General features: G+C 46.8%; 1 protein-coding gene across 1 annotated transcript in view; it reads right to left on the bottom strand.

Moving 5' to 3' along the window:
• The window catches only part of LOC142566828 (uncharacterized), a 157803-nt gene that overhangs the window by 84837 nt on the left and 56445 nt on the right, over positions 1–16521 (bottom strand). The window contains exon 4 of the mRNA XM_075677719.1: positions 15741–15804. Within this exon, the coding sequence (XP_075533834.1) occupies positions 15741–15804 (64 nt within the window). The remainder of the gene's footprint in view (positions 1–15740; positions 15805–16521) is intronic.

Below are 16521 nucleotides of genomic sequence, written 5' to 3'. Positions count from 1 at the left end.
TGCAACATTCGCCTACAATACCGCATTGCAAGAGACCACTCAGGTAACGCCATTCCAGCTTGTTTTTGGTCGAACAGTTACTACACCCTTGGACGCAATGCTGCCTGTCAGCGACAGTATAGAACAGAACCCTGACATCAGCGACTTTACACAGAGGGCCGAAGAAGCACGTCAGCTGGCGCGACATCGCATTCAACAAAGGCAGCGCATCGACGCGGACCGATACAACTTGCGGCGAAGGGAAGTCGAGTATGCCCCAGGCGACAGAGTATGGGTGTGGACTCCCGTGCGGACGCGCGGCCTGTCCGAAAAGCTTTTGCGCCGTTATTTCGGCCCTTACCGAGTACTTCGCCGCATCAGTCCCCTGAACTACGAAGTTACGCCAGAAGGACAAGTCAGCTCATCACGATGCCGGCGTCGCACGGAAACTGTACATGTGGTCAGACTGAAGCCATATTATGACAGGCAGTGAATATTCGACCAAACGTCTATTCTGTGCCATGTACCACTTTAGTATGGACAACAGCTTGTGAACAATTTAGTCGCTGTACGCATCGGGACGATGCGTTTTGGAGGGGGGATAATGACACAAGGCAGAAACATTTAAACAACGCGCGCAGGTTCGAGCGCCCCCCCCCTCAAGACGACAACGGCGCATTGAAAGAAAAGACGACGAAATGATGGCACGTGTTTTCGCCGCACGCACTTGCATCGTAGATCGCCGTTGTCAGCGTCTGCAAGAAGAAGAGGTGAAGCGACGCTCGAGATAGAAGAAGAAGGCATTCTTGGTCTCCTTTTCAGAACGCGGCAGTCCTTTTTATTTACCCCCAGGGCACAAGTTAGCCCACAATAAATAGTTGTGTCTGGACTCTCTTAATTGTTCGTTACACTATAGATGAGATGAATATTTACAATTATTATTAGGGTTATAATTATATTCGAGTGCTCATTGCCGTGTTATAGTTTGTTAACGAAACTACCCCTCAATTCTAAATATTGTAAGGCAGTTTGTCGTGTGCGTATCATGGCCACGCATGCTTATATCGCCTTTCCGTTTCTCTACCACGGTTGCGCTTTAAAACCACGGCGCTGCAAGTTTGCTTTCCTTTCCTTCCCTCTTCTCCACCCTTAAACTGGCTCTCTTAACTACTACACGCAGAGACAAAGAAACAGCACGCGCATGCGATCGCATAGATGAGATGAATACATATATATAGAAAAGCATCAGTCATAGCTCTCGAAGTATAATATAATATAATATAGAATAGCTCTCGAAGATAGCTATTCCGGCGGCTAGCTTCCCACGCTATGCGTGCCGTCCTCGCACCTGTTAAAGCTTTTCCTAGACGCTAGAGCTACACTATTCCTGCGCAACCTTGAGCGATCGGAAAGCGCGTTTTCCCCGCCTGGCCGGCGGAGAGGGGAGGCTTCGTTCCGGCCGCGAAGCTCTCCACATCCCCGTAAGGAGCCCGGTGGTGGTCTCGTGCTGACGATGCCCTCTCGGAGAGCGCATATTTCCCCCCTCATCTTTTAAGAGATTCAATACATACAAGCATTTGTCTCGCAAACCAGATTTATTTCAAGGGAATTTTCCACGTCTCAATTATTTCTCTCGTCGTATTCGAGTGCTCATTGCCGTGTTATAGTTTGTTAACGAAGCTTCCCCTCAAGTCTAAATATTGTAAGGCAGTTTGTCGTGTGCGTATCATGGCCACGCATGCTTATATCGCCTTTCCGTTTCTCTACCACGGTTGCGCTTTAAAACCACGGCGCTGCAAGTTTGCTTTCTTTTCCTTCCCTGTTCTCCGCCCTTAAACTGGCTCTCTTAACTACTACACGCAGAGGCAAGAAACAGCGCGCGCTTTAGATCCTATAGATGAGATGAATATTTACAATTATTATTAGGGTTATAATTATATTCGAGTGCTGATTGCCGTGTTATAGTTTGTTAACGAAGCTTCCCCTCAAGTCTAAATATTTTAAGGCAGTTTTCCTAGTCTCTAAAGCCACTCGAGTTCACGCTGCTCCTCTGGCGGCCATTTTTCCAAGAAATTATGCCTTCCAAAAATCGACTGTCGCGGACAACACCAGCCCCTTTCCACATAAGTATGAGGCTCGGAGCAGGAGCTATGGCGCTTGAAAGTAACCGCTGGCTCGACGAACCAACCGACTGAGCTACCTTTCCGGGCAACATTGAAGGATCACGAGTTCAAATCACAAGTTATGTTCCTTTTTTCCCCCCTTTTTTTTCTTTTTTCTAATGTCTTTTCCTTCATTTTATCACTGTACGGAAACCCTCCTAAAAGATTATTATATATCCTCAATTATGTGTGGCCACACATGTGCAGGTCATAAATACCAGGTTCTCTAGCCTAGTGCCATCCATGCGGTATAACCGAGCTCATATTGGCCCACCTTGACTGATCAAATTGGGCACGACTGTAGGTCAAATGAGGCGTACAACTCCTGCGGGACCCACCGTGGTTGCTCAGTGGTCACGGTGTTAGACTGCTGAGCACGAGGTCGCGGGATCGGACCCCGGCCACGGCAGCCGCATTTCGATGGGGGCGAAATGCGAAAACACCCGTGTAGTTAGAATTTGGTGCACGTTAAAGAACCCCAGGTGGTCGAAATTTTCGGAGTCCTCCACTAAGGCGTGCATAATCAGAAAGTGGTTTTGTCACGCAAAACCCCATTCTCCAATTTTTAATTTAACTCCTGCGGGGACGGTAGAGTATCCGTCTCCAGTGCAAAAGGACCGTGATTCAAATCCCGGTGCAGCGCAATTCTCCACCGGAAAATACAAAAAAAAACGTGTGTTGAGAAAATTGCACAAACCGGCCTGGAGTGCGGCCTGATCCCGGTGACCAGAACCGGTAACGCACTCTCTCACCAGAGCAGGATTGGCCACCCTGGTGCAGTACTGGGCCACAACCTCCTATATGAATACAACAATCAAACCCCGGCCCTCAGTCCCCAGCAGCCGCGAAGCAACTGACCACGGCGGCGGTCAGATCTGTGACGCTGCAGAGGGTGCTAAGAATACCTGGCTCCGGACAGGCCGCCATTGGAATCTGAACCTGGCAACGTTTAACGTTAGAACGCTATCTAGCGAGGCGAGTCTAGCAGTGTTATTGGAGGAATTAGAGGGTAGTAAATGGGATATAATAGGGCTCAGTGAGGTTAGGAGGACAAAAGAAGCATATACAGTGCTAAAAAGCGGGCATGTACTGTGTCACCGGGGCTTAGCAGAGAGACGAGAACTAGGAGTCGGATTCCTGATTAATAAGGAAATAGCTGGTAACATATAGGAATTCTATAGCATTAACGAGAGGGTGGCAGGTCTTGTTGTGAAGCTTAACAAGAGGTACAAATTGAAGGTGGTACAAGTCTATGCCCCTACATGCAGTCATGATGACCAGGAAGTCGAAAGCTTTTATGAAGACGTGGAATCGGCGATGGGTAAAGTCAAAACAAGATACACTATACTGATGGGCGACTTCAATGCCAGGGTAGGCAAGAAGCAGGCTGGAGACAAGTCAGTGGGGAAATATGGCATAGGCTCTAGGAATAGCAGAGGAGAATTATTAGTAGAGTTTGCAGAACAGAATAATATGCGGATAATGAACACCTTTTTCCGCAAGCGGGTTAGTCGAAAGTGGACGTGGAGGAGCCTGAATGGTGAGACTAGAAATGAAATCGACTTCATACTCTGCGCGAACCCTGGCATCATACAAGATGTAGACGTGCTCGGCAAGGTACGCTGCAGTGACCATAGAATGGTAAGAACTCGAATTAGCCTAGACTTGAGGAGGGAACGGAAGAAACTGGTACACAAGAAGCCAATCAATGAGTTAGCGGTAAGAGGGAAACTAGAGGAATTCCGGATCAAGCTACAGAACAGGTACTCGGCTTTAACTCAGGAAGAGGACCTTAGTGTTGCAGCAATGCACGACAATCTCATGGGCATCATTAAGGAGTGCGCAATAGAAGTCGGTGGTAACGCCGTTATACAGTAAACCAGTAAGCTATCGCAGGAGACGAAAGATCTGATCAAGAAACGCCAATGTATGAAAGCCTCTAACCCTACAGCTAGAATAGAACTGGCAGAACTTTCTAAGTTAATCAACAAGCGTAAGACAGCGGACATCAGAAACTATAATATGGATAGAATTGAACAGGCTCTCAGGAACGGAGGAAGCCTAAAAACAGTGAAGAAGAAACTAGGAATAGGCAAGAATCAGACGTGTGCGTTAAGAGACAAAGCCGGCAATATCGTTACCAATATGGATGAGACAGTTCAAGTGGCTGAGGAGTTCTATAGAGATTTATACAGTACCAGTGGTACCCACGACGATAGTGGAAAAGAGAATAGCCTAGAGGAATTCGAAATCCCACAGGTAACGCCAGACGAAGTAAACAAAGCCTTAGGAGCTATGCAAAGGGGGAAGGCGGCTGGGGAGGATCAGGTAACAGCAGATTTGTTGAAGGATGGTGGTCAGATTGTTCTAGAGAAACTGGCCACCCTGTATACGCAATGCCTCATAACCTCGAGCGTACCGGAATCTTGGAAGAACGCTAACATAATCCTAATCCATAAGAAAGGGGACGCCAAAGACTTGAAAAATTATAGACCGATCAGCTTACTGTCCGTTGCCTACAAAGTATTTACTAAGGTAATCGCAAATAGAATCAGGAACACCTTAGACTTCTGTCAACCAAAGGACCAGGCAGGATTCCGTAAAGGCTACTCAACAATAGACCATATTCACACTGTCAATCAAGTGATAGAGAAATGTGCAGAATATAACCAACCCTTATATATAGCTTTCATTGATTACGAGAAAGCGTTTGATTCAGTCGAAACCTCAGCAGTCATGGAGGCATTACGGAATCAGGGTGTAGATGAGCCATATGTAAACATACTGGAAGATATCTATAGCGGCTCCACAGCCACCGTAGTCCTCCACAAAGAAAGTAACAAAATCCCTATAAAGAAAGGCGTCAGACAGGGAGATACGATATCTCCAATGCTATTCACAGCATGTTTACAGGAGGTATTCAGAGGCCTGGAGTGGGAAGAATTGGGGATAAAAGTTTATGGAGAATACCTTAGCAACTTGCGATTCGCTGATGATATTGCCTTGCTTAGTAACTCAGGAGACCAATTGCAATGCATGCTCACTGACCTGGAGAGGCAAAGCAGAAGGGTGGGTCTGAAAATTAATTTGCAGAAAACTAAAGTATTCTTTGACAGTCTCGGAAGAGAACAGCAGTTTACGATAGGTAGCGAAGCACTGGAAGTGGTAAGGGAATACATCTACTTAGGGCAGGTAGTGACCACGGATTCGGATCATGAGACTGAAATAACCAGAAGAATAAGAATGGGCTGGGGTGCGTTTGGCAGACATTCTCAAATCATGAACAGCAGGTTGCCACTATCCCTCAAAAGGAAAGTGTATAACAGCTGTGTGTTACCAGTACTCACTTACAATGGGCAGAAACCTGGAGGCTTACGAAAAGGGTTCTGCTGAAATTGAGGACGACGCAACGAGCTATGGAAAGAAGAATGATGGGTGTAACGTTAAGGGATAAGAAAAGAGCAGATTGGGTGAGGCAACAAACGCGGGTAAACGACATCTTAGTTGAAATCAAGAAAAAGAAATGGGCATGGGCAGGACATGTAATGAGGAGGGAAGATAACCGATGGTCATTAAGGGTTACGGACTGGATTCCAAGGGAAGGGAAGCGTAGCAGGGGGCGGCAGAAAGTTAGGTGGGCGGATGAAATTAAGATGTTTGCAGGGACAACATGGCCACAATTAGTACATGACCGGGGTAGTTGGAGAAGTATGGGAGAGGCCTTTGCCCTGCAGTGGGCGTAACTAGGCTGATGACGATGATGATGATGATGATGATGATATTCAAAGTTCAGTAATTAGAACACTCCCCTTATCTTGATGGTTTTATGTGTTTTCTAATAAACTGCGAATAGTTTTTTCGTGTCCTTTGTAAAAATTTCATGTCTTTTTTTTTCACTTCTGTTTGCAACGCAAAATGGGGCAGTTCGCTTGAAATGACGTGTGCGAGTGCATATATATTTGTTTACTGATAAAAAATGCATTTGGAAGTATGTGCACGTGTGGGTTCCCCCCTTTCGGTCTTCCGTCCCTTAATGTGCTGTTTAGTGCTCAGGAGTGCACCGTATATTAAACTATGGCGGGCGCACAGGGTCTCCTGAGCACCCAAGCGGCCGCAGGTGAATCAAAGTTAAAAGCAGGGTGGTCCTTGATGATGGTGGTATATGGGGCTTGATGGCGCAAGCGCCGATGATGGCCAATCAACAAAACCCATTGTATATTATTGTCGATGATGTGGACAATCAAAAATGGTATATATACCGGGTGTTGAAAATTAAGCTTAATGGTTTTGTCACGGTTAGGCATTGGGACGCATGCAAAGACCACCTGTGCAAATAATTTATGTGGTCGGGCAGACACAAAGTAAGGTGACAATTTTTGCTGTAAGCAGCAGATTTAGCTAAAATTCAATGATTTACTTGTATTGACTACAGTAAATGTACGTTTGTATCCAAAAGTAAGAGGCAGTCGCGTTTCTGCAGTTTCACATGGAAGAGTGCTAACATGTCTGTGCTCCGAGGTATTTTAATTGTCGTTCGCACGATTACATAAGCAACAGAGTAAGGATCGACGCAAAGTTCCTCCCTGATATGACGCGGCTATTGCGTGTGGAGTTTGGTCTGACAACGCGGTGGAGGCATAGGCAAAGATGATAACCGTTCCCCTTCCCCTCTCGGCTGGCGAAATCAAGATATGACAACGCAGTGTGCCGTGCAGTCGTTGCTCTTTATTTCAAGAAAACTTACGATACTTGGAAATCAGCAGTCCCTTTATTTGCGTAGCCAAGGTAAGGACCGTGCCCGCTCCTCAAGTCACCATTACGCACGCGCAATGCCCTTCGGCTTCTGCGCTCGCGCGATTATCTCGGCATGGCAGCTGCCGTCACCATGGTTACAGGCTGCGCGGTCGCGTGTTACGACAGGGATTCTAGGTTCTACATTTTTTTTATTTCGCCCATAGTTCAGATAATTCCTGGCACTTATGTTTACGACGAACTATAGGCAAAATATCACCGCTAGCCATTTTTGTGATCTTGTAACCTGACCTTGTTTGTAACTGAGGCACATTGCAATTAAAGTGCTGATAGGGCTCTTGAATCTTCTTTCAGGATTTTAGCGGAGAAAAAGGTGGTACTATGGGCACGTGTTTTGCTGAATCAAAGAATTCAAAGACATATCGGTGCGCCCACATTTCGAAAGAGGGTGATCAGGCAGTCGGAAGAATGAGCTTTAAGCCATAAAGAAGTCATTTCATTTCCGCAGTTATGTCAGCCGCCTACCAACGAGCCCAACAAGGGGACGCTAGCAAGCCCTCCAACAATTGCAGACGCCAGCTGTACATAGCTACTGTAACCTAATATGAAGTTACGAAGAGGAAGTCCGACGCACAAGAGGTAGGCCAAACAAGAGGCAGAAAAGTGAGAAACCGGTGGTATACTGACGTCACGAACTGTATGCAAATGTCACGTAGGGCGAACTCCTGTCGCAATCACGATGGTCTGGTGAAACTTACATAGACATGTGCGATATAGGTACGTGCGACTCAATCGCATCTGTAAGGATGCGATTTAGTCGTTGAGCCAGTCCGTTCATTTGCGGATGATATGCCGCTGGGAGCTTGTGTTCGACGGAGCAGCAATGATGTATGTCTTCGACAACTTGGAACAGGAAGCAGCGGCCACAATCTGTCAGCAGCTACCTCGGCGCGCCATGGTGAAGAATCACCTCCTGAATTAAAAAGTCCGCTACATATGTAGCACAGCTGGTGGGCAGGGCAATTGTAATAGCAAAGCGGGTAGTATGGTCTGTTGCAACGGCTATCCTTTTTTTCCCTTTTATCGATGTGGGAAAGGGGCTAAGAAGGTTTATGCTGACACCGAAGAAGGATTGGATGAAGGTGGTCAGCAGGTTGCGCACATGGCAGCTTTCGATGCTGGCAGGGGTCGCAAGCCACAACTGTACGTCGCACAGAGCGGTAAAGACCTGGCCAGAAGAAGCGACGTTGAACACTGTCGAAAGTGAGGGAGGCGCCGAGGTGTCCGGCAGTGTGCGCGTCGCGGAGCTCAGAAGGAACAGTAGAACGGAGATGACGAGGGACAACTAGCAGTAAATCTGGTCAGAGCTGGTGTTGCGCCCATAAAGAATGTCGTCATGAAGCACAAACATTCTGGTTGAGCGATCTGATTGTCCACAAGTCAAGCACTGAATGATCGACTGGAGAGTCGTCCTTTTGCTTCTCAGTAACGATGTCGCCAACGTCAGGAATGGCCAGAAGGCAAGTGTCGTCATCCGGTTCGTCGTTGTCAGGAGGATTGACGGGATGACGAAACAAGCAGTCGGCGTCCAGATGTAGGCGGTCGGACTTGTATCACAACGAAAGACTATTCCTGAAGTCTGAGTGCCGAGCGACCCAGGTGGCCAGTCGGGTCTTTCAGTCACGATAGCCGATCACAGGGCACAGGGCACGGCGGTCCATGCCCTGTGGTCTGAAGGGGACAAGAGGGAATGGCGTAGGCAATGAGGCGCTCGACTCTATTTTGCTGTTGGGCGAGGACCGCACCTTTGCCATGGCCACTGGCGTCTGTGCGAGCTTGAGTGGGTTTGATGAAATAATGTGGCCAATTATCGGAGACGTTGTTAACAAGCGGATGAAGGTGTCAAATGGCGTCTGCTTGTTCGCGGCTCCAAAAGAACGCCATGTCCTTCGTGAGAAGGTCAGTCAGTGGCCGGGCGATATCCACAAAATTTTTAACAAACCGATGAAAATAGGAGCATAAGCCTACGAAGCTGCGCACCTCTTTTGCTGAGCATGGTACAGGAAAGTTCTTGACTGCGTGAACCTTAACAAGATCAGTATGTATACCGGTAGCACTGACAAGGTGGCCATGACCTGACTTCGCTGTGTTCAAAATGGCATTTAGAAGTGTTAGATTGAAGGCCAGCTTTCTTAAATACTTCAATAATGCCGGCCAAGTGACTGAAGTGGCTGTCAAACGTAGGGGATAATACGATGACAACGTCCGGAAAACAAAGGCAGATGGACCACTTATAACCTAGAAGGAGAGAGGCCATCATTCTTTCGAAAGTTACTGGGGCATTACAAAGCCCGAAAGGCATTACCCTAAAATGGTAAAGGCCGTCCGGTGTAACGAAAGCGCTTTTCTCACGATCGAGTTCCCGAACCGCAATCCGCCAATAACCGGATCAGAAGTGGATTTAAGAGAAGTATTTGGATCCGTGAAGGCAGTCAAGAGCGTCATCAATCCGCGAGAGAAGGAACACATCCTTTTTCGCGATCTTGTTTAGCAGATGGTAGTCGACACAAAATCGCCTGCTGCCGTCCTTCTTCATGACGAAGACAACCAGCTGTGTTGAAGGACTCGAAAAGGGCTCAATTACACTTTTGGTTAGCATCTTGTCTACTTCATCTTGGGTAACTTAGCGTTCTGCGTGAGACACGCGATAAGGTCGCGGCGAGTAGGGATACCATTACCTGTGTTAATCTTATGGGTCACAACGGAAGTCTGTCCCAGCAGGCGATCCTCAAACACGTCGCGATAAGACACGAAGGCGCGACAGAGATCCGCCGCCTGTTCGGGAAGCAGGTCATGAGCGATTACCTTTGAAAATATGCCGGGATGGAACACTGCGGAACTGATCGGACGGCAGGTGGCTGCAGACGAGGACGGAACATCGAATACAGCGATGGTGGTATCTTCGAGCGGAGAAGCGTTGTCGAGTGACATGCCTTCCAGGATAACTTGCATAGATGAATAAAAGTTTAAAATAGGAATGAATACGCCGTTTTCGGCAATCACAATGGTATGAGGCACGGCAACTGTGCGTAGCATGAAAACGTTGACATTAGCCATCAGCACACAGTCACCGTCAGGAACAGATGGGTAGCATGTCAAAGGAATAGCTGCTTGAGGCGGCAACCGTACGGCAACCGCAGAACAAACAAGGGTCAGCTAATTTTGGAGGACAGCAGTGATTAGGCAGCTCGAGTTGGAGGAGGCGAGCACTGCAGTCAATCAGGGTCGAATGGTCCGATAAGAAGTCAACGCCGGAGATCAAGTCATGGGAACAACACTCAAGAAGAGAAAATAATACGGAAGTGTTGAAACCAGCAACAGTTATTCAGACAGTACCCATTGCAAGGATAATGGGCGTTTGGTCGTTGCTCCATCGGCGATCCTGATAACACAGGATGCGCCTGGTGTAAGTACTTCCTTCAGGCGGCAACGAAGATGGTTTCTTATTACCTAGACATGGGCTCCAGTAACAACAAGCGCTGGGACATGTACACCGTCAACTTCGATTATATATATATATATATATATATATATATATATATATATATATATATATATATATATATATATATATATATATATATATATATAGCGTCTGGGCGGCAGGGTGACAGGCTTTAGCGGAGACAGTGGCAATGCAGCGTCACCTCCGGGAGCTGCATCTTTAATTTTTCGGGAGGTACACGCCCAGGTCGGAAAGACTGCGACAGGCGACGGAACTGGTGTGACGTGGACGACGGGCGACGACCTTGCGGCGAAGGGGACTGGTGACTGCTCGGTGACGGTGAACGATGGCGCCATGTGGTCGTATCGTACGTGGCGTGCAGGTTCGGCTCGGCTTGAAGCTGGAAATGGGGAAAACTATCGTCTGGACGAGAGCTGTTTGAGGACGGCATCGAGGACCAGCGGTTTCGACAGTATCGAGTGACATGACCAACGCGGTGAAAACTGAAACAAACAGGTCTGTTATCCGGTGCTTGCCACTCTGCCATGTTGCGAGAACATCGAGGGACCCGTTCATTTTCGGTATGCACGAGCGAAAAACGTTCGGTCGGCCTGGAACTCGCCACGGTGCAAACAAATTTTAGGCCATAATTGACGAGTTTTTGGCGCACAATAGCCTGAACAAGGGAGACCATAGTAGCGCATGTAACCTTGAGAGGTGGGTACACAGCCACACGACACATGACTTTCAACTCACAGAGCACTATTTCGGTCAGCTGCTCTGAAGGCTGCTGCTGCTGCTGCTGCGTAGGAGAGTATTGTCAGTCTTCTCAAGACAATGTTGCAGCCATGTTGGGAAGCCGTAAAACTGACTGGTAGAAAAGTCGGCTTTTCACCTGCTCGAAACGCTTGCACTCCGTGATAACATCCTTAATCGAACTACAGTTCTCACAAATATTGAAGGCGTCATCGGCGATGCCTTTCAAGACTTGCCACACTTTTTCAGACTGTCATTTCAGCGTCGGCCTTGCGGCAGAGTGCCAGCACATCTTGTATATAGGCGACGTAACCCTCCGTGGACGTTTAAACTCGTGATGCCAACTCTTTATTGGCGATGACCTTCCGACCCAACGGTTTTGCTAAGAGATCTCGCAACTTCTGCTTGCAGGTCTCCCAGTCACACAGTCCTGTTTCGCGATTTTGAAACTACACTCGCGCTGTTCCCGCCAAGTAAAAGATTATCTTCGCCAGCATCACTGAGGGATCCCATTTGTTGTGACTGTTCACCCGCTTGCACGTCTCCAGCCAGTCGCCATCGGTGCCGCAGAAGGTTCCTGGATCACGCGGATGCGTGAATATGAGAGTCGTCGCAGTCGACCTGGGTGTTATCGAACCAGGCACCGTCTCCTGCGACATCGGTGAAGAATCGAAGCGGGGGCCACTTCGAAGCTCCGCTCCGAGTCTTAACCCCGCAACTCCACCAACTATGACGAAGAGGAAGCCCGACGCGCAAATGTATGTATTACTATTTACATAGGAAAAAGTTAGTGGTAAACGCGCAGGCTGGTACAAAGGTCACAGCTCCAGTAGACAGTCTACCACTTCCTCTTCGTCTCCCACTTGCCCACACAGTCCTGTCCAAACGCACCGTAACAATGATATACCTAGTGCTGGATAAACTAGACCATGTTGTCCTGTGCTGCCTAGAAAATTGGAAGTAAAAGGAAGTGAAGAGAGGAAGCATTGAATTTGAGAGATCAAGGCGAAAATTCAAGAGAGGAAGATTAAATTGCAACTACCGATATCCTTTGGACGGGTGAGTCAGAGGGTGCCACCTGCGTGAACCAGAGGCCAAAGGGCTGTGTGACTCTGCTGAGAGGGTCTTAAAGGTCCAAACACTCGGCAGTGGCCTAACCTCGAGGATCCTCTCGTACTCCAACACGGTGAAGCCCCGCACAATTAAGCGTGGCAGGGTTTAACCGCCGCTTGCTTGGGTCCGTGGTGTGCTTAAGAAAAAATCTGGGTGCGATCATTCAGATCAGTCATGACAACTCTAGATATTGTTTGGAAAATCGATTAAGCACAGCCTTGCGCTCTCTGAGCGCCACACGCTATCTGCTCTGAGAGCCTTCGTTTTAAAAGCCAAGCCGGCTATGGACCTGACTTTACAGCAAAGCTGTATATGGCTAGCCGATTCCGCCCACCCGTCCGTCCATCCGTCTGTCGCCTGTACGTCGAAAACGCCTCTGGCGCAACCCGACGCGCATGCACAAAAAAGAAGACGCGCGATTTGCCAACACCACCTAGATAGCACAAGGCCTGTTTACTTCGATCCATGACGTCACGCTACCTGGCCCGAAATTTCCATTGACAAGGCTGACACAATGCAAGCGGTGACGCCAGAATCCCTGTTGCCTACTCGGGACCATCCCCAGTCCGGCCAGATAACACGACGTCATGGATCGGAGTAAAAAGGCCGTGTGCTATCAACGTGGTGTTGGATTAGCTGAACCAGTAGTGTCATCCTTGCTCTCCATCCCACTCGAGAGCGGGCGCAGTAGTTTTTTTTTTCCGACTCCGAAATGGGGAAGCCTGACGTCAAATGTATCCCTGGGAGCACGTAGCTTTCGATCAGAAACGCCGCTAGCAGAATCAGAAGCCAGCTCGTCTGCGCCTTGCCAATGCTGCAACCCGGGCCGAGGAACAGGCTCGTGCAGCCGAGGGCAAGCAGCAATTGCGTACCGATGATACCGCATACTACCAAGCCGTCGTTTAATGAACCGTCGGGATTAATCCAGTGATAAACACCGGGGCCCGCACGTTTCAGCTTTGCTGGTTACCCATCTGTATGGTGTGCTTGGGCGGTGATTTTTCTAAAGTAGCGCTCATGCTATAATAGGCTCAAAAGAAATTCACGAAGGCTACTACCCCACGTTACAGAAAGCTCCAAGATAGGAAAATTACGCCACATCGCTTAATTCGGCAGGATAGCCAATTACGCCCTTAATTCATCGTGTAGAAACTCATGTCCCGAAATAATGTGAAGTGTCACAGTCAGCGTGCATCACGACAACCTCACACCTTGTCTTAATGACGTCTAATTGTTCGCACTGATATTGGAGTGGCTTTCGGATAAACTATGTTACCGACGTGGTAAGATGCAAACAACACGATCATTATCTGCAGCCAATAAAGAGCATGGTCTCCCTTTTCTCAGCGTGGAAGTTCCTAAAACAAAAGCTGTTTTCAAAGTTAATGCAGGAAGTGCAAAAATTTCTGCCAACATACGAGAGCCCTGCCTTCACCTCGTTGTCGATAGTACTGAATGCACGGTTGAAAAGGAACAGTTCTTTCAAAGCAACAGAAATCAAAATTGTTCAGCTGTGAATATTTGTACATTACTGAAAATAGGCACTTGGGTGGGAAAATTATCGTAGAACATATTGCAGGTGCGTAGCGGCATATTATATATCATCATCATCATCAGCAGCAGCAGCAGCAGCCTGGTTACGCCCACTACAAGGCAAAGGCCTCTCCCATACTTCTCCAACTACCCCGGTCATGTAGTAATTGTGGCCATGTTGTCCCTGCATACTTCTTAATCTCATCAGCCCACCTATATTTCTCCCGCCCCCTGCTACGCTTCCCTTTCCTTGGAATCCAGTCCGTAACCCTTAACGACCATCGGTTATCTTCCCTCCTCAATACATGTCCTGCCCAGCCCCCCCCCATTTCTTTTTCTTGATTTCAACTAAGATGTCATTAAATCGCGTTTGTTCCCTCACCCAATCTGCTCTTTTCTTATCCCTTAACGTTACACCTATAATTCTTCTTTCCATAGCTGGTTGCGTCGTCCTCAAGTTAAGTAGAACTGTTCATGACCTGAGAATGCCTGCCAAACGCACCCCAGCCCTTTCTTATTCTTCTGATTATTTCAGTCTCATGATCCGGATCCGCGGTCACTACCTGTCCTAAGTAGATGTATTCTCTTACCAATTCCAGTGCCTCGCTACCTATCGTAAACTGGTGTTCTCTTCCGAGACTGTTAAACATTATTTTATATTTCTACAGATTAATTTTGAGACCCACCCTTCTGCTCTGACTCTCCAGGTCACTGAGCATGCATTGCAGTTGGTCCCCTGAGTTACTAAGCAAGGCAATATCATCAGCGAATCGCAAGTTACTAAGGTATTCTCCATTACATCTTATCCCCAATTCTTCCCAATCCAGGTCTCTGAATAACTCCTGTAAACACGCTGTGAATAGCATTGGAGAGATCGTATCTCCCTGCCTGAGGCCTTTCTTTATTGGGATTTTGTTGCTTTCTTTATGGAAGACTACGGTGGCTGTGGAGGCGCTATAGATATCTTTCAGTATTTTTACATACGGCTCGTCTACACCCCGATTCCGTAATGCCTCCATGACTGCTGAGGTTTCGACTGAATCAAACGCTTTCTCGTAATCAATGAAAGCTATATATAAGGGTTGGCTTTATTCCGCACATTTCTCTATCACCTGAGTGATAGTGTGAATATCGTCTATTGTTGAGTAGCATTTACGGAATCCAGCCTGGTCCTTTGGTTGACAGAAGTCTAAGGTGTTCCTCATTCTATTTGGGATTACCTTAGTGAATACTTTGTAGGTAACGGACAGTAAGCTGATCGGTCTATAATTGTTCAAGTCGTTGGCGTCCCCTTTCATATGGATTAGGATTATGCTAGCGTTCTTCCAAGATTCCGGTATGCTTGAAGTCATGAGGGATTGCATATGTAGGGTGGCCAGTTTTTCTAGCATAATCTGCCCACCATCGTTCAACAAATCTGATACCTGACCCTCCCCAGCTGCCTTCCCCCTTTGCATAGCTCCCAAGGTTTTCTTTACTTCTTCCGGCGGTACTTGTGGGATTTCACATATTTATAATATATATATATATATATATATATATATATATATATATATATATATATATATATATATATATATACAAACACTTGCGTACATATGTGTGTGTGTCCTTAAAATTAACTAACATAAGCAACAAATTAACACAAAGTTTTCGTTCTTCGCCCTTGTCTCGTTTTCTAAAACGAGATTTTTTATAATTATTTTTATTTACAGCACCAAAAAAGCGAGGTATAGAGCTACTGCAAAATGCTTTTTACGGCGTGAAGCTGAATGTATTAATTGTGAAATATACAGAGGTATATGCTGCGTCGTTGATTCGATGCCATAATCCTTTTGTCACAATGAAATATAAATCAGTTTAGTGTGCATAATAGAACATGTAAACACGGCACACTTCAAAAAAGCAATTCATATAGAGAATATAATCCATGTATTTACGTTGTAGCCCAGCTTCTGTGCGATGCGTGCAAATTTCCTTGCTGCTATCCTTGCCTGAAGTTCACTGTAAAGGGTTGAAGAGTACTGTCAACAATTTCGCACTATACAAGAAATACACAATTAATAAACAAAGGGACATGTAGACATAAGCAACACAGAGGACGAAGTTTGGAATAGCGAGTATTTTATTGCGGCAAACATGAAAAGGTCCAAAACTCTAAGGAGCGCGAGAAACTGACCTTAAACTAAAAAGAGCTATAAAAACCTTACAGTTGAATCCCTTAGATATCGACTGTCATTTCACATCAAGGAAATTTGCAATGGCCGTCTCCTGCTTATTTGTGGCCACATATCGAGAGTACATTTGTAAAAAAAAACATTAAATTGATGGTGGAGTAAAAATCAATTACAACGAAAGATAATTATTTTAGTTTGCTGAACTATTTACTCTGAAAGCACTGTCGAGCGTATCAAAACACTATGGGCTTGTAGTAATTTTCAAGAGCTTAAATTAAAATAGCAAGGTATGATATTCAGGGAATCTCTGGCTTCTCGGAGTTACTAACGCACTGTAAACTCCTTACGACCGCTGGTGCTGTTATGTTTCTCAAGCAAGAATGCTCAAGGAATTCAGGACTGTGACAGACACCGACAAAAGAGAGTCACTGTTTTCTCTGATGAGCACACGCTTAGGAGAAGTTGGCAGATTCTTATCAGCACACGAGGTTGTGAAATACGTTTTGTCAAAGGAATTAACAATGGCACACTTTGCAATGCGGAT

This window comes from Dermacentor variabilis, unplaced genomic scaffold (genome assembly GCF_050947875.1).
Source record: "Dermacentor variabilis isolate Ectoservices unplaced genomic scaffold, ASM5094787v1 scaffold_13, whole genome shotgun sequence".
Taxonomy (NCBI): Eukaryota; Metazoa; Arthropoda; class Arachnida; order Ixodida; family Ixodidae; genus Dermacentor; species Dermacentor variabilis.
This window is presented reverse-complemented; position numbering and strand designations above follow the sequence as displayed.